The sequence below is a fragment of the Bos mutus genome, chromosome 1, assembly GCF_027580195.1.
Source record: "Bos mutus isolate GX-2022 chromosome 1, NWIPB_WYAK_1.1, whole genome shotgun sequence".
Classification (NCBI taxonomy): Eukaryota; Metazoa; Chordata; class Mammalia; order Artiodactyla; family Bovidae; genus Bos; species Bos mutus.
The window spans coordinates 125,848,224-125,866,681 of record NC_091617.1 but is presented as its reverse complement, the minus strand read 5'-3'; the positions used below and the strand labels follow the sequence as shown (position 1 = coordinate 125,866,681).

Below are 18,458 nucleotides of genomic sequence, written 5' to 3'. Positions count from 1 at the left end.
ATCCCACATGCTGCAAGGCACAGCTTATAAAGTTTTAAAATTTTTTAAAATGTTTTAAATGTGTATCAGGCAGTATACTAGGATCTTGGGACACACAGGGGATCAAAACAAGATCCCTGTGCTCGTGGACCTCACAGCCTAGCAACTACAGCAAGGCTGAAACTGCTGCTGGTAGGCTCTGTGTGGGTGGCTGTGATTGCTGCTCTTCCAGGAGGTGGTGGCCTCTGGCCGGGGTGGGCTGCTCCCCCTGCTATGCTTGCCTTCTGCCCCCAGCCAGCACTCACCAGGTCTGGGGAGCCTCTTCTGAGGAGACACGTTGAAACTGACTTTAAACGGCTTTAAGTTAGGATCTACCCAGAAGGATGGCTGTAACCACACCTGCAGACCCAGTCTTCCAAATCCTCGCTTTTTGTAAATGCTTTGAGACAAAGGATTGTAGAAGTCTCTGTCAGATCCTTAACTCCAGTGGACAAGAAATTTAGCTGGTATAGCAGGTGCAGAATTCCAAAATCTCTCTTAATTGGGAAAGAATAATGTGATATTTCTAAGTATGTTTGTTGCAAGTATAAGAAACACATGTTAGCATTTAAATGTAGTGCAAGGGCTCCTGAAAGCCTCCTCTCTGGTCCTTAGTCTGTCTATTGGGGTTCCTCAGAGAAGCAGCTATTTTTAAAGAATGTCCCAGAATCTATCTCAGAAAGTTAATGAGGCACCCCAAGTAAAGTGACTTCAGAGCAGACCCCAAGGATCAGCCAGATTTGGGGTGCCCCAGACCTCTGTGACAGCCTTACTGGAGGAACCCCAACTAGTCAACTCTGTTTAGACTGTAGACGCAAACAGCAGTGCGTTTTTCTCTGCAGTCTGGATGGGTGTCTTTTCCACACTGAGCCTTCTGATTAGGGGTGGCCTGGGCAGAGGAGCACAGCCTGTCCTCTGGGCTGTTGGAGATATACCCAGTTGGGTCTTTCTAGACTCTTTTCCCTTATAGATTATTAGAAAATATTGAGTGCTAAACAGTAGGTTCTTATTGTTTACCTATTTTATACATGGTAGCAGGTGAGTCTTTTTATTTTAAACATATATTTATTTGGCTTCACTGAGCCATGTGAGATCTTTAGTTGCGGCATGTGGGATCTAGTTCCCTGACCAGGGATGGAACATGAACACTCTGTACTGGGAGCTTGGAGTTTTAGCCACTGAACCAGCATGCAAGTCCCAGCTGTCTTTTCGATGCTGGCCTGGCGCGCTTTCCGCTTTACTCCATATGTCGCCATTTCTGTGAGTCCTGTAGTTACAGGGCTTCTGAAGTAGCAGCTCCTGAGGCTGCACTCAGTCTCTTGCTGGCCCGACTGTCCCCAGCCTGCCAGGAACGTGCCTCTGTCCATTGGCAGTCCTGCCTCAGGGTCGTGCGGCTCCGCACTTGCCCTCTCTGTTCTCAGGGCTGTCTGGGCAGTGGCTCTTTGCTGGTCAGTGCCTGTCTGTCCTGTTTAGACCTGGTCATTTGTGCTGTTTTGTGACACCGAAGCATCAAGTCTGTGAAATATGTATCTTTTCTCATCAGTGATTGTTGGACAACCCCCGCCCCTGCACCGCGCCACCCTTCCCCAGGCCAGGAACCTACCCTCTGCGGGCCTCTAGTCTCTTGCCCTCCTACCTGGGGCTGCTTGTGACATCCCACCCTCCAAGGCCCCTGCGCCTGTTGTACTGACTTCTGGCCCTCACTTTGCCCCAGTTCCTGAGGGATGTTGCTCAGAATTTAACATTCCTGCCCCGGGGCGAGGCACATTCCCATCCTAGTTTCCCTGAAGTGCCTGGGAGGCGCTGAGAGGGCACAGGGGAGGCTGCCATTCAGTGAGGATGAGAGAAGTCCAACCGGGGCCTTGGTTTTAGTGGCGTTCCACTGGAGATCCAGGTCTTTGCTCAGACCTGCCCTCCCATACTGAAAAGCATGCCTGTTTTTGTTAAGCACCCAGTCCTCCACCACTGTGCACCCAAAACAGTGTTGCTCCAGAATGCAAATGTTTGCTTATAAGAAATTCTTCAGCAGGGCTGCTCCAGAGGGGTAAGAGGGGGTGTCCATGGTCTCTGCCTGGCCACATCACAGCTCCTGGGTGTTGCCCACCTCAGGCCATGTAGTCCAGGCGAGGCTGCCACACCAGCCAGTTTGCAGGGGTGAGGAGTTGCCTGAGCCGAGCTCATCTACATGGTCTTCGCAGCCCCACGAGTTCGTGTTGGGATAGCATGGTCCCAGGCTGGTCCAGGGAATGTGAACCCTAAGACACAGGTCAGGTGAAGCGCTGACCTGGGCTGGAGGCCTGGGGGTACTGAGGAGTCCAGCAGCTGCTGGGGACCATCTGGCCACCATCTGGGGAGAACTCGCCTGAGAAAAGAACCCGCAGGGTCAAGAGATGGGCGGGGAAGCAAACAGGAGACTTTTGGGCACAGCCATGCCACCTTCAGACACTGCCTGCTGGGGACCCCACTTCCAAAAGATGCTGCCCTCCCTCGGAGAGGCTGGGGCAGGAGAGAGGGGCTTTGCTGTAGGAATTAGTCTTTCTTTCCTTTGCCACTGTTCCAACTTGCTGCACAGACCTCAAAACCACATTCTCATTCACGGGAAGACCCAGGGAACTGACCACCCATACCCTCACCCCCAACCACCTTTGAGCCAAGAAGTGACAGACAGCCCATTTGACCTGGATTTCTTGGTGTGAAATGTAAGCTTACACTTAACCAGAATGGAAAAGACTGCCTTGAAGGGGCCTGGAGCGGCTCTCACTGATCCTTAGGAGTACATCGTGGAGTTTGGCCGCTCACCTTCAATCCTGGCTCTGCCCCTCGCTCGAGCTGTGTGATCTTGGACAGTAACTTCTCGGTTTCTCAGCTTTGTTTGTAAGCTAGAACAGTCTTAGAAGAATGCCTGGCCATTAGTGCCCAATGCCTTAGCTACTTAATACTGGTTTCTTTTCTTTTTTTTGGGCCAAATTTCATGGTTTTAGTAACAGGCATACAGTGTGCACAGAAGCTGTCTGTTCTTTTTCTTTGGTGCGGAGCCTGGCGTGGAGATTGGTGGCCAGCTGGGCTGCGGTCTCCATGATGGCTTGGTGGTTCTTGGAGGAGACGTGAGCAGTCTCGAGCACCGTGAGGTTTGCTGCCCATCAGTAGCACTTCAGGCTCTTTGATGTTGGGTATCAAGATCTGGCCCTTGAATCTCTCATGCACCTTGTTATCTGTGCCAGTTCTGTTTCAGTTTTTAAAAAAGTTTTTTTAAAATTTATTTGGCTGCCTTGGGTCTTAGTTGTGGCACACAAGCTTAGTTGCTCTGCAACACATGGGATCTTATTTCCTTGACCAGGGATGGAACCTATGTCCCCTGCATTGCAAGGTGGATCCTTAACCACTGGACCACCAGGGAAGTCCCTCCATCTTAACTTAAGGGTCTGATGTGCTGGATCAGCTTCTTGGTCTCTTTTTGATGATCTAGGTCTTTACATGGGGTCTGCGGGTGGCCATGAGTTACATAGGAAACGACTGCCTCTGTAGGCAGCACTGAGGAAGAGAGCGGCTACGATTAGAAAAGATTTGTTATTTAGGAACAGAGGATTTCTCTCTTCCCCCAAGAGTCTCCCTGGCTGAGGCACGTTGCTGCACTCTGACCACCGCGGACATCTGGAGCCCATTTTTCAGCTAGGGAGACTTGCTCGGGGCTGATCGTGCTTCCTCGGGATAGAGGAGAAGCATCTTCCCCATCAAAGACTAGTCACTCATTCAGTGTACCAATGACTTAAGAGTTTAGCCCCAATGAGAGGTGCATCCTTGGCCTGTGAACACATCTATGGGTGCAGAGAATAGGAAAACAGGTTGTGTACCTGGCCCAGGAGACTTTTTAAATGGACTATCCCTGGGCTGGATTCACCTTTTAAACCAGGCATCTTAAGTGACTCTGAACTTCTCTTATGTTATACAGTGGAAGTGACAAATAGATTGAAGGGATTAGATCTGACAGAGTCCCTGAAGAACTATGGATGGAGGTTCATGGTGACATTGTACAGGAGGCAGTGATCAAGAACATCCCCAAGAAAAAGAAATGCAAAAAGGCAAAATGTTGTCTGAGGAAGCCTTACAAATAGCTGAGAAAAGACAAGACATGAAAAGTGAAGGAGAAAAGGAAAAAATACCCATTTGAATGCAGAGTTTCAAAGAATAGCAAGGAGAGATAAGAATAAGCCTGGCATGCTGCAGTCCATTGGGTTGCAAAGAGTCTGAGCAACTGAACTGAAAATTTAACCTTTGGGCTTGGGAGGAGCCTCGTGTTGACTCCTCCAGCATTTAAAGCTTTTCCCTCCCTGGATACAGAGATGGGATGGAGTAAGCTCTTTGGCTGGAATGCTGTCTTAGCAAATGAGGTGGTCTCTTCATTACCTTGGGAGAGTTTCTCATCTTCTGTCTCCCCCAGGCTTCTCCTGGGATGTGTTACTGATAAATTTACATGGAAAGCAGCTGGAATTGTTCTCATCATCTGCTTTTGACTATGTAACATAAGAAGTTCACGCCCTCCCATGCTGGCTGACTTCTCTGGGCAAGTGTTCTCTTGTTAGCAGCTGCCCACACTTAAGTAATGAAAAGTCCAGTGGCTGCCAGTTAGAACAAGTGTGTTAATGGCAGCAGCAGAAGGAATGAACTAATTGGTACTGGACTAGGGGTCGGGTGGGGAATGAAGCAGCTGTTTCTGTATTTGAAACATGGACCATGTGGACTTGAGACTTAACCAAAGAAGTATAGCCCTCACCCTTCCATGGTGCCCCACAGGGTCTTAGAAAATAAATACTAACTTTCCCCGTGAGGAGAGAAAGGGGGACAGCATGCAGCAGCCTAGGCTGGTTGGAAAAGCACAGTTGGTCGGTGGGCAAGTTGCTAGAAGGGTTTGCTGTCTCGGACCCAAGGCGGGAAGACAATGAGGCCCACCGTCCCGATCTTCCTTAGAGGCAGTGTTTCCCTCCTTGGATCAGTTTATTTTCTCCTACCACCCAGTTACTTCTGAAGCCAGGCAAACATCTCACTCTCTTCTTGTCCTCTCTCAACTCAATCTGGTAGAACATAGGGTGGTAAGAGACTGATCTTTCAGGTTTACCCAGGCTTTGGCCGGATCATTCATGCTGAAGGTGGTGGTGCTAGTTGATTACTCAAGACTAAGCAAAGGATCAGTGTAAAGAGAGTGTAGCTCACCTGTTTATTCATTTGTTCAATAAAGACTTAATCTAGCATTACATACCAACTGCTGTACCAGGCCCTGAATTTACAAAGATGAAAGTCCATGTATAAGAAACAAACTCCTGATTGTAAATTACTTTCAGAGAATTTTTAATTTCCGAGAAACAGAGATGTTCACATTGACAGCGAAGCTCAAGAGTTCCCGAGTGGGACAGGTGCCAGCTGGTGATGCCAAGCCTGTGAGCTTCAGAGACTTAGCTCCCTACCATTCCACGTGAGTGAGCAAGCGTTCCCGCCACCAAGGTCCCTCAGACACACACGCAGGAGGAAGACAGGTCAAGGTGTACAAAGTGTATTCTCTACCCTCCCTTCTGACTGTGTGTCTCACTTGACTAAAAAATTTGCTGACAAAGTTAACAGAGTGTCAACTGCAGACTGTGTTCTGTGTATTCAACATGACAAAATCCTACAGAAATATTAGAATTTGGTTTTAAGAATATGCATAGGAATTATGGGATTTGGATACACACAAGTGTAAAGAAATGTCAACTAAAACTTCTCAAGTGGCTACTCATCCAAGGTCATCAAATGAAATTGTGTTACTGGCTTGTCTCATCAGTCTGTTACTGTATACCCAGCAAGACTTTTTCTTGTTTCCCACCTGCTGTTTGTTTGCGCTGGGTCTGCGTTGCTTCCTGCAGGCTTTCTGTAGTTGCAGTGTCCAGGCCTCTCCCCGCAGTAGCTTCTTTAGTTGTGGAGCGTGGGCTGTAACTCTTGGGCTTCAGTAGCTGTGGTGCGTGGGCGCAGTAGTTGTGGCGCCCGGGCTTAGTTGCCCTGTGGCATCTTCCCAGATCAGGGACTGAACACCTGCCCTCGGCATTAGCAGGCATATTCTTAACTGGACCAGTAGGGAAGTTCCCCAGCAGGACTTGAACTCCATCAGACACTCCCGGTGCAGCAGTTGGTATTTGTTGAGTCTTACAAACAGAAATCTAAACACAGCATGCCACCGCCACGCAGGACATCATACCCCTGCTCTCCAGCTGACCACGGGCTGGGCCCTCCAGCACCTCGTGGCCCATGTGGCTACTGCTGTGTGGGTGTTGCAGTCTTTGATTTCTGTGCTTGTTTTGCCCATGGTATTTCTCCCCGAAGTTTTTTCTCCCATCTGCTCTGCATCTGTCCTTTATCATAATGACTGGGAGTGGTCCCAGCCTGCCCCAGCAGGCACCCGCCTCTCTGCCCTAACCCCAGCCAACCCTGCAACTTGCTAGTGCTTTGGCCCTCAGGCTCTGAGCAGCTTTTCAAGTGGGATTCAGGGTGGGGAGGGCATGGGGGCAAGTGCTTTCTCCTCAGCCACTGGATTTCTTTGGCCAGGCCTGTCTTTAACCCGCAGTCAATGTACAGGCAAGTTTCTTGGCACAGGCCCTACAGGGAGGTAATGGCTGCCCTGATACCTACCGATCCTTAACTAAGATGCTTTAGAAATGCCCTTTTGAGAATCTTCCCTGGGAGCCCCAGAGAAGGTGGTGTCCTTTAACAAGCACTGTCTTTGAAGGCTGACTTCTCCTCCAGAGGTCTCCATCCAAGAGCCCAGGTGAGGAGGCCAGAGCCTAATGCTCTTGAAGCTGCCTGCCTTCTCTGTGTGCTGCCAGGTCTGAGTCAGCCCCGTCCTGGGAGAGGCAGGCCGTCCACACCCTGCCCCAGCCCGCCTGACTGAGGCGGTGGGAAGATGGGTGGGGACACTAAGACCCCCAGATAAGACATGTTTTTTCTTTCATGCCTTTAATCTGACTTTCAAGACTGTCCACTGGATTCACATTTTGGTTTCTTTTTTTTTTTTCCTGCCTCAGTGCATGGCATTTGAGATCTTAGTTCCCTGACCAGGGATCGAACCCTCAGCCCCCTGCAGTGGAAGCATAGTCTTAATCACTGGATCACCAGGGAAATCCCTGGTTTTAGTTCTTAAAATAATTTCTCCAAGTCTTTTTTTTTTTTTTTAACCAAGAACTCAGTTTTTTATTTCATCATTTCTTGCATTTGAAGTACTCCTCGATGACATCCTTGGCCTGAGACTCTTTGCCACAGTCCTTAACCGCCACACAACTGCAACCAACCGCTTTACAGGGTTTTCCCTCTCTGTCCGTTGTACAGAGGCCTGCCCATTCCCCTAGTTTCTTGTTGTCATCGACCTTAATCAGGTTGACTTGGTGCTCTGCACCAAGGGCCTCCACCAACTTGACATACACAGGCTCATCACAGTGGGATGCAAGGGCACAGAGATGGGCTTGACGCTTGTCTAAGCCTTCGGCAGCTCCGTGAATTCCATGTGCTAGGCCATCGTGGATGAGGGCAGTCTTCAGCACCTCTTGCAGAGCAGTATTAACATCCATTACACCTCCAGGAGCAATGCCTTCCTTGGCCATGGCAGTGGGTTACGGGTGAAGCCGAATCTTGAATGCACCCGAGCCTCCGCCTCCCCACTCCGTGGTGGCAGGGAAAGAGGTACCACTCTTTCAAGTCAAAAATCTTGTATTCAGATTAAAGATCCAGTACAAGTCTTTGTTATTGGAGGTTCAAACACAAATCTGTTTATTTATTAGCAGAGTCTGGAAAGAATTCCTGTGGAGATCATGCCCTTTAGGACCATCATTTTCAGGCTTTAGTACATCCTCTTCTCACGACTGGGGCTTACCTGGTGGTTCAGATGGTAAAAGAATCCGCCTGCCATGCAGGAGACTTGGGTTTGGTCCCCGGGTCAGAAAGATGACCTGGAGAAGGATTTGCAACCCACTCCAGTATTCTTGCCTGGAAAATCCCTTGGACAGAGGAGACTGGCAGGTTACAGTCCATGGGGTCTCAAAGAGTTGGCACACTTCTCAGGACTTCTCATTGAATTTTGGCTTTTGGGGGCCATGGCCAAGTGCTAGGGCAAGAAAACAAATCTCCTGACCACAGTACAGTAGACATCACAGTACTTGAGGCCCTTGAGCGAGGCAGGAGACATGTAAATGAGAAGAAAGTGGTTGGTGATGGCTGCTGTGCCCCAGTGGCGAAAGTAATTTGCATGAAAGTGAGTGGTTATGACAAGTTGTTCTTTGCACTCAATGGGCTTGGCTTCTCCCACCCTGACACAGATCTGCCTTCACCACAGAGCACTTTACACTGAGATTTCCTGAAAGCAGGTTTCGGCAAGAAACTGGAAAGGCCTCACAGGAAGAAGGCAGAGCTGGCAAGGAGCTCCCAGGCATCTGGCAATTGTCCACAGTAAGAACACATTGAGCCCTCTTCCCAGGCAAGAAAGTGGGGGAGGTTGTAGGTGCTAAGAGAAGCTCCCGAAGTTGGTGATGGACAGGGAAGTCTGGCATGCTGCAGTCATGGCGTCGCAGAGTCAGACACAACTGAGCAACTGAATTGAAGAGGAGCCAGTGCTCAAAGAAATCACATACAGAAATGGAAGGAGTGTGAACTGCAAGCGCAGTTCATCCTCAGATGGAATGGGGAAAAAAATAGCTAATGGAAATAGGAACCAAAAAAGGCAGGTTGACTGTCATGAGTTCTGCTGCCAGAGAAGACGCTTGGCTAAGGCTGTCTTCCGATGCCTTGTTCCTGAAACCTCCGCGGAGCCCAGAGCAAGGAGCTGTGTCTGGAAGTCAACAACGCCTTGGGCTCTGCGGACACCCTCCCTGGTCAGCACCGGGGCCACTGGCTGTGTAGATGGCTACCAGCGACACTCCCAGCAGTCCTCCACCATGTCCCCAGCATGACCACAGGAAAAAGAGCACTTTTGCAATCAAATCAGTGATGCGGCGTAACTCGCGTGGGTCCTTGGGCATGCCTGCCAAATGGCCCTAGGAACTGAGCGGAGAGGACCTGCTACCAGTTTGAGCTCACCAGTCCAGGAAGTCCCTGGGATGAGGGGTGGGCACTGGTTCCCCGCTTCCAACAGTGGACAGTCCACACTATCGCTGACTTGATCCGCTGAACTCAAGGAGAGTCTGCAGGGAAGATGCCTTTCCTCCCGGACATTAACATTCTTTTTTTTTGGTCATGCTGTGTGGCTTGTGGGGTCTTAGTTCTTTGACCAGGGATTGAAAGCATGCCCACTGCAGTGGAAGCGCGGAGTCCTAACCATTGGACAGCCAGGGAAGTCATGCTGGGCACTAACATCGAGTTAGTGCTTCCTTAACCATTTCCTACTGGCCCTGAAACATGGCCCCAACCTGTGATCCCCAAATTGCTCCAAACCCTTCATTCTGACTGTCCACATGCCCACCACACACCCACCTCAGACTGTACAATTAACACAGCGTTATCAAGGGCCCCTGCCTCTCCCAAGGCAGGCAGTTTTGCTTGAGCAGGAGGTGCTGGGAGCCATGGTGATTCCTGGGGCCTGGCAGCACTCTGTTCTCATCACTGTAGATCTGTTCTCTGATGCTGTGGTTTGGTTAAAGGGATGATCAGGAAGCATCTTGGCTAAAAAATTATGTTCAGGTCAGTCATTTCTGGGACTGTAAAGACATTATTTATGCAGTCATCTTTTTTTTTGGCCACGTGGTACATGTAATCTTAGTCCCTCACCAGGAATGGAATCAGTGCCCCCTGCTTTGGAAGTGTAAAGTCTTAACCACTAGACCACCAGGGAAGTCCCAGTTATCTTTTAAAGTGACCTTATAAAGATGGAAGGGCTTCCCTGGTGGCGCTAGTGGTGAAGAACCTGCCCATCAATGGATAAGATGTGAGAGACACAAGTTCAATTCCTGGGTCGGGAAGACTTCCCTGGAGGAAGGCTCCAGTATTTTTGCCTGGAGAACCCCATGGACGAAGTAGCCTGATGGGCTACAGTCCATGGGGTCGCAGAGTTGGAGAAGAATGAAGCGACTGAGCGTGCACACATGTATTAAGATGTAACATCGTAGATCTCCAACATAGAAAACCTATGTCTGACACGTCCATCCTAGGCGGGACAGGTGGTGGACGTGCATTGGAATGCTCTGGGGACACAGACCTGTGAGTAGTGAGGTGGGCAGGGTGGGGCAGAGGGGAGCTGAGCCATGACGCAGTTGCCGGAGGAACCAACCAATTCCACGAGGCATTCTGAAGTGCGGGTGGCCCTTCGGATACCCCAGCTGGGCCAAGGAGGCTGGACTTCTGTACTCCCTCACTGGCTGCGTGAGGTGTAACCGTGGGTGAGGCAGCTCCCGTATGAAGGCAAGTCTGGGGGAGGGACTCAGTGAGGGCTGGGCATGCAGCACAAGACCCACCAACCACCCCCTCCCCAAAAGAATGAGACTGCCATTATTTTAAATTATTTATTTTCTCTATAGTACATCTCATTCAAATCATAGAACAGTCTGATACATTTTTTTCCTCAAGCACAACTTAAACTCATTTCAAAAGCTTATTCTTTCCTTCTTTGACTCTTTCAGGATGGACAAAGATACACTTTAATGGATACCAAAACCACTCAGTTTATTAAAATTACAGCTTCCCAGGCTCTGCCCCTCCCCTCCCCTCCCCCAGAGCTTTTGAGTGAGCATCTGGGGTGGGCCTCAGGAAGGCAAAATTTAAAAACCCCTCCCATCAATTCACCCCCATGTGTGGGTGGTCCTTGAACCATCCTTACAGAAGCACAGATTAGGACTTGTCCGTTACCTATTGGAAGCAATTTCAGAAAACCCAGGAATAATTAAGTATACAGAAATAGCTCTTCTATAAAATTTCCATATAAAAATAATGGTATTTATTTACAAAGTCTGAGATGCTACAAAATAATACATCATATTAGGTTAGGTACTTCAATCTAATAAAGTCTACATTAGGCAGGTCAGATGTGGTGTTTGCATTTTCCCCTTATTTCTCTTGTTTAAATGCTTAAAGCCTATGGCACCATGATGACTCCTTCATGCAAAGAGAAGCAGAACTATATTTTCTGGACATAAAACCTAACAGCACATGATCAGAGTACAACACTGCCAAATGAAAAGGTGAACTGGCTGGAGATTTGGGCTCGTGGCCTTTCTATTTTGGCTAACAGTCAGGGAGGGGATGGGCAGACAGCCACCTCGAGGAACCACAGTCGTGAACCATGGTCCCCTCTGAGCTCCGGCTCGGCTGGTGGTTCCCCTTTTGGGGACACTGAACGGTTGAAGCCACCATGACTCTACTGGGAAGAACAACTGCAATGCACTCAGAGAAATCTGCTAGCAGAAAAGAATCTGGGTTCCCACAGACTCGTAGCATAACAGAAATCTGTGACCCAGTTGTGAACAAGCAGAACCACCAGGCCATTTGTTTAATTAGACAGTGCCCAGCATGTTGAAGGTGACTCAAGTGACAAAACGGTAAGTTTGAAGCAACAAATCAATGGTTTTCAAAACTCAAACATGATCTGGTGACGTTTCCTTGTTATACTGGGATAGACATGGAGAGAAACAAGCCAACATGGAACAGAAGGGCCAGGTGACCTGCAATTTGCGTGAGGGCCTCTGCCCAGGGAGGAATGGGTTTCTTCTGAGTTTTGGCTGTCTCAGCCTGGGTCTTCCAAGCCGAGGAAGGCCCAGAGATGACGCCAAAGCCTCACCCTGAGCCCTCATGAGCAAAGTCCCACTCCTGCTCCTTAGCTGTTCAGCACTTGGTGTGACAGAGAGCTGATGCTAACCCAAAGGCCCTCCGTGAGGACTGTAGTGAGGGCTGTGTAGGAGGCAGCGTAGCCCAGGAGGGAGATTGTGGGTGCAGTGCGGGCCCTGGAGGCCACACGGGCTGGGGGGTGTTGGGCCAGTCAGCTTTGGGCTTGTTTCACATGCCTGAGTGGGTGGGTGGAGGAGACATTCTCCCCCACTCTGAGGCCCTTGGTGGAGAAGGGGCAAGTCCTGCCCCTTCGTTTCTGCTACACTGGCTTCTAAGGTGGCTACAAGCAGGAAGGACCGAAGTTAAGTCTGCTGGAAAAGCAAGGGGTCAAGACAGCATGGAACTCATGGGCCTTTGTGTAAAGCCAAGGCCTCATAAGAATGGTGCAAGATTTTGTCTGAAAGAGCAGCTGCACAGAAATATTTAAGTGAACAAGCTTTCTCCTGTCTCAACAGCACAGTCGGTGGATACCTGCTGCCACCGAAGCTTCTGTACTTGTCAGGGATTCCCAGGGCTTAACGGGAGTGTATAAGTACATGGGACAACGGGATCCTAAAGGTCGTCTTTTCTGAGAGATCTTGGCTGGTTCCTGAGAAACGCTGTAATTTATATGGGCATTTAGCTTGAAATTTTTAAGAAAAAGGTAAAAATCGTAACGTCACTTTTTCCTTTTAGGTGGTAGTGTTTGGCTCAACTGAAGTTAAGCAAATAGCCTGAGTGTTGCATGGACTGTGGGTCAGAGGGTGGGGAGGCGCGTCTGAGGGCCGCTCCGGCGACAAGGAGCGGGCCCTGGCACACACGGTCAGCGCTGGGGGGCTACTGCTTCAGGTGCCTGGAAATGGGGAACCTATTTGGGAAAATGGCCCTCAGGTAGTCTTTAGCTCCACTAAAGCCAGTCATACACAAAAGATTCTTTTATATATCTAATATAAAGTATCTAACGTTGTAAAACTAGAAGAAAACGCCTAGAAAAGTCCTCCATTTCTAATCACTTTTCTCTTGTGTAGGTTCAACTGGAAGGTAACAGCTCATAATGAGAACTTCATGGGTTAGAATGTTCTTAGTTTTATGGCTACTGCTGGTAGCTAAGTTTGGTTTTCTTTTAAAAATTCCCTAACAGACTCTAAAACGTATACTGAAAGCTGGGAACAGTGGGGCCTTTGGAATTTAGCAGAGATTCCAAGTGCACAATTGTGGGGTAGAGTGGCCTGGAAGAGACGTCTTTCAGTGGTCCGATGCAGAACAAACGTCACCTTTTCGGTTACCCCCTTCCCCCGGATACTGCCAGCCACAGCAGCCTGTCCCCCCGGCCACAACCCTGTCATCTTCTCCACAGCACAAATCAATCTGAACGTCTTCTGTTCTCACTCACTCACTTACTGAAGGATTCAATCTTCACTCACTGTCCAGCCTTCACCCCTCAGGGACCCCATGAAAGCACAGCCTTGAAGGCTACCTCACAGATGTGCCCACAGGGAGGGGGCTGGCACTTGAAGCAACTTGCCCATGAAGCTAACCAGGCTTCTCCCTCTGTATGTGGTTCTGGTAGAAACTGCTGAGGCGGTTCGCTTCGTTTGCTGACCCTGCCCCACGGACATCCATCCTGACTGCTCTCTGACCATCCCAGGGCCCAAGTTACACCCAAACTCTGCTATCTCTGTAACAGCTGAGTTTGTGACGTCTGCATGGCTAAAGCGAGCCACTCCCTTGTGGACCATCTCTGAGTTACCTGCAGTGGCTCCCGTTTGGGGGTTCACCCAGGCATCATTCTTCAAGTGGGGCAGAGAACAGTGGCCACTGCCAATTCTGCCAGCAGGGAGAGTTATCCTCTTTCTCCTGCTGAGATGGCAGCCACTGCATAGTTTTCTCCCCACCCCTCCTCTGAGACGTGGGTCAACATCTGTCATGTTTTTTGCAGGGTGGTAGGCATGGCTGGGAGGCAAGGATCACCATCTTAGCACCTCCCTTCCTGCCCCTTCCCGAGGTCCTCCAAGATCATAAGGCACAGTTTATTAAGTCAACGCCTGCTGGAGCTGTTTCCATCATCCTGTCATCACAGGTGATGTGCACAGTGGGGAGGGAAGGAGGAGTGGCAGGTGCCTGGGCGCCGTGGACCCTCCCACAGCAGGGCCAGATACAGCAGGCTGGGTGCCCCTGCGTGAATATGGAACAGATCATGAATCCACTGGCTGGGTGGCACTGTGGGCGGCAAAGGTTGCCAACTACACCGGGCCCCGCAAGAACAAGGCCTCCTGAACTCCTCCCAGAGCGAAGTGTGACCGCACCGCCTGGGAGGAGTGTCCGTGTGTGCACATGTGTACAAACAGTCCCAAGTACTGCTCTATAACGAAGCTTGGCTGTTCCAACCACAATTTCCTAGCATCCTTTTCTGTTTGATTTCTTGTGAAATTCTGTCTGGACTTTAGAACCAGATAAATCTATGGGGAAGAAGCAGAAGAATGACAGGACCTCCCCAACTATCTCCCTCTGGGTTTCTGCTCAGGTCAAGCCTTCCGCCTGTGCCATGTCCTGTGACCCCAGCGTGACCCCACTGGGCATCCTCACCAGGGACCCAGGGCCGTCACCGAGGAACGGAGGCCAGTTCTGCTGAACCCCACACAGTGGCCAGTGATGGGGCACTGGGAATGAATGCTAAGAGTCTGGCTGCTTGTTCTCCTGAACCCGTGTTTTATCTGTAGCAGAGAGAACAGAGAAGGGAGTGGTTCCCCACGCACTCTGGTGAGGCTGAGGCGCGCTTGGCATCAGTGCCCCTGTCCTGAATGTGGACGGGCGGGTCTGGGGCCTATGGCACAGTATTTCCAAGTCTGAAAAGCTAGTTGTGGCCCCGGGGCTCTCTACGGCCCCTTTCAAGCACGGGGATGAGAAAGATTGGGGTAGGTACAGGTGGAGGCAGCCTGGAGACCTGGTTCTACCCGACTGTGCAACTGATGACCTTCCCAGTCGGGAAGCCCCTGGCCACCCACCTCCTCCATGCCCGGCCTCAGGATGCGCCAGAGTCCTGCACCTGTCTCCACCTCTGCCTCCACACTCTGCACTATGGCTTATTCCTGACAGAATGAGTTTTGTCTCAAAGGAACTTAACGCTCTACATTCTTCTGTACTAGCTGTTTGGGTCAGTGAGGCCCTGCCCCTCTGGTCACTGCAGGCACTGGCCTGCACACTCCCCGGGCGGGATTTAGAAAAGAATCGGTGGGCTGAGCTCACAGACACCGGATGCATAATTTAAGGGCAAATACAAACAAGTCAAGTCAAAGGACTAGCGTTAATTTTCCATTATCACTTGCTCCTTTCCAAGGCCTTAATGTGCACTTAAGCTGGGGTTTGGCCATGGTGGCAGCTGTCTCCACACCCGTATTCAGAGGGGCGGTAACTGAACCCAGCACGTGCGGCTCCCAGTGGCGTCTTTGGTCTGTCCTGACAGGCTACGTCCTGCTCCATTGCGCGCCCAGTCGCCTGGGGTGCTCACCGTTTTCTGGTGCTTCTGTGAAACTATCAGGTTAGTTTGAAATGTGTTTTACCCAGCAATCAACCCAGTATGGTCATTTTGATTCATGAGAATGTAGAGAAGGTGACATGTACAGGAAACACTGCTTGTTCGTATTCTTGAACTCCTTTTCAGACAAAAGCAATGGCAGTTCACTTTCATAAACTGCACACTGGGTGAAATCATACAATTATTTGCAGGGAACAGTAAGCAAGCAGTTCGGTCATAGGGCCGTTTCTTTGTTTTGTGCTAAGTGAAAAAGCTATAGGAAACGCATAGCTCTGATTAAAACCACAGAGACAGTTTCCTGCTCTGTAACACTCCAGGTTTAGGATGCTGGCAAGAGGCAGTGCTGGCAAAGTATTTAATGCACATGAAAATGCTATTCTATTTTGGCTTCCAGAAGTAGCCCTAGAAAATTCTATGCACCAATGCATTGGCTAAGAGTGATAATTTCAGTTGGACTATAAATTATTCTAAATGTCACTTAAGTACTTCAGAATGCGCTCGCTCCTCTCTAGAAGCCGTCTAAGGCAGCTGATGCGTAAAGCACCTCGACTAGACTTCCAACTAGTTCAGCGGCTCCGTCTGTGCTCCTGGGGCCCCGTGGTCTCCCTCACTCACTGCACAGCTCCTCCCACCGGGAACCTCTTGTGGTTGGTCAGCCTCGGGGAAAGGGCAGCCCCGGCCAGGGAACGGGACGGGGACCCAGGCCATTGGGGGCTGTTCATGTAGCCATCTCAGTTCTAAGGGGGCGGGTGGATGCGGGGCCACAGCGGCCCCGCCTCGCGGAAGGGAAGAGTGTGGCGCTCACGCTGCCCGCTCCTCAGGCACGGTCCCCTCCGCCACCTGAGAACAGGCTTTGTTTGCCATGTGATCTACTGCTCTGCTGGTCAGAGTTTTCATTCACACTACGTTAGCTTTCATCTCAACCATCTCAGCCTTCGGGTAATTTGCTTATTGTGTTTCCCTAGTCTTCACTGAACACACAGTGCAAACAAAGGCAAAGACTGAAGCAATCGTTTCAAAAACAAGAGCTCACACTAAAAACACACATGAGCATCAGACAGCAAAACGCGGGTTTGCGCCTGTCTTTATTCTGGGGAGGATGAGTCCTCCTCGTCCTCTTCCTCGTCTTCATCGTTGAATGAACAGGGCGTTTCGCCTCGGGACTCAGAGCAGTGGGAGGCCGCACTGCTGGACTGGTGACTGTTTGGGGCAAGGAGCTGCCCCGTTGCTAAGGCCACTTCAGCATCCAGGCACAACCCTTGGTTTACACTAGCAAACAATCGGAAACACACAGGCTCGTTAATGTGGTGTGCAGGCTTTAAGCTTTGGAAAACATAAAGGACGAGAGCCCAGGAAGGGGAGGGCCACAGGCGAGCTCTGCCGGGATCCGCAGGAGACCCAGCTGATTGCAGCGCCCCTCCAGTGAGGAGCAGGCTTGGCGGCTAACCTTTCTAACCCTGACAAAGTACATACCTTGATTGGGACAAGGTGGCACCAGTGGTCAGGTCTAAATTTGAAACGGATTGGGTAGAGTTCAAAAGCAGTCCCTGATTTAACCAAGATGGTCCTGTGGAGATGTCTATAGGAAAAAACAAAAACAGATGGAGGTCTGGTAAGTCCCGTGGCTGCTTTTGCTATGGTCTGAAGACAGCACGGACGAATGAGGCAAGCAGCCCATTCTGTTACAGTCTCCTGCCCTGGGGAGAACCCAGGTTTCTTCAGCTTGGAAAAAGGAAATTTCTAGAACATAAGACTGGGGCAAGGGGGAGGATACAGGGAGACAGACTACAGCTGGAAAGAATTCAAATTCGACCAAGCCCAGACTCTTCATTCTTTTTTTCTTCCAGAAGCCCTTGAGAGGGCATCCCACTGAATATATTGATGGTTGCACTACTCTTGGACACCTGCTGGATGCACCACAAAAGCCTCTGACTGGGGTGTTAACAACCAGAGCAGGAGTGGATAAGCAGTTAAGTCAGAACGTCCTATGTCAGAGGCACAGACACATTCTTGCTCAACCCCCACACCCACTGCCATGTTTTCAAGTGCCCCCTGGGAACTCAGTGCTATTACTGACCAAGATTTATTCTTTTTCCTGGTATCCTTTGCTTTAAAGCTTGAACTAAACCTTATTTTAAAAGGCTATGCACAGTCACATTTTTCATGAGGGCATTGCTGTTTCAGTCTGCATCAAATATTTTGGAGATGTATCCTTGCAGTCCTGTTTTCTATGCATTTACCGTATTTCCCCCATCACAACCCTGACTACTTCTTACTGTAACTTTATTATTATTTATTTATGGCTGTGCCGGGTCTTTGCTGCTGCACAGGCTTTTTTCTACTTGTGGCAAGTGGGGGCTGCGCTGTAATTGCTGTGCGCAGGCTTCTCACTGTTGTGGCTTCTCTTGCCGCAGAGCACAGGCTCTAGGGCACGCGGGCTTTGGCAGTTGTGGTTCCTGGGCTCTGGAGCACAGGCTCAGGAGTTGTGGCACACGGGCTTAGTTGCTCCCTGGCTTGTGGGATTTTTCCGGATCAGGGATGGAACCCGTGTCTCCTGCATTGGCAGGCGGATTCTTTACCATTGGGCCACCAGGGAGGCCCTGTAACTTATTTAACCCTTGTCTCCTTATCTAGATGGTTAGCTCAGAGAAGGCAGTGACTGGGACAAATAAAATCTAAATGTTAATGAATGAGCATCGTGTATTTCAAAGGTGAGTTTACAACACAGGTGGTAGAAATATCAGAAATGAAATTTCTTGAGAAAAAGTTATTTGACTTATGTTGTAAGATGAGACCAAGCATAGGCTCAGAAAAAGGTAAACTGCCAAAATGAGCTTTTATTAATCAAAATAGTCTGGTAATTATTGTGCAAAAAGGAAAAAAAACCACGTGCTAGGACTGGAGGCTCTGCCCTCCCAGCACTACCTGATCAAGTGAGAGGCTCCCGTGCAGGAAACAAGTAAAGTAACTGCCTGCATTCATCTTGACATGCCTGTGAACCTTTTCTTCACAGGCTAACTAAAGCAGCTGTGAGGGGGGAAAAAAATTCTAAGAACAGCAGGTTTTAAATGGATACAAGAACAAGTTGGTACATGAAGTTAAA

The 18,458-nt window shown here is 49.8% G+C and overlaps 2 protein-coding genes across 19 annotated transcripts in view; both read right to left on the bottom strand.

The window, feature by feature from the left end:
- Positions 1 to 7,238: 7,238 nt before the first annotated feature.
- On the bottom strand, positions 7,239 to 16,283 carry LOC102270341 (small ribosomal subunit protein eS12). The gene has a single exon (XM_070375181.1). The coding sequence runs from the start codon at positions 7,635 to 7,637 to the stop codon at positions 7,239 to 7,241; it is 399 nt and encodes a 132-aa protein (XP_070231282.1). The 5' UTR covers positions 7,638 to 16,283.
- A 138-nt stretch (positions 16,284 to 16,421) lies between these two features.
- Positions 16,422 to 18,458, bottom strand: part of TFDP2 (transcription factor Dp-2) — a 200,152-nt gene continuing 198,115 nt past the window's right edge. For all 18 annotated transcript variants that reach the window (XM_070375051.1, XM_070375043.1, XM_070375064.1 and 15 more), the window contains 2 exons: positions 16,829 to 16,934; positions 16,422 to 16,624 (listed from right to left, as the gene is read on the bottom strand). In XM_070375051.1, coding sequence (XP_070231152.1) covers positions 16,441 to 16,624; positions 16,829 to 16,934 — 290 coding nt within the window. In that variant the 3' untranslated portion in view covers positions 16,422 to 16,440. The remainder of the gene's footprint in view (positions 16,625 to 16,828; positions 16,935 to 18,458) is intronic.

Bases quoted from the DNA above. Each gene is read 5' to 3' on its own strand.
- LOC102270341 (XM_070375181.1), bottom strand. From the start codon at position 7,637: ATGGCCAAGGAAGGCATTGCTCCTGGAGGTGTAATGGATGTTAATACT.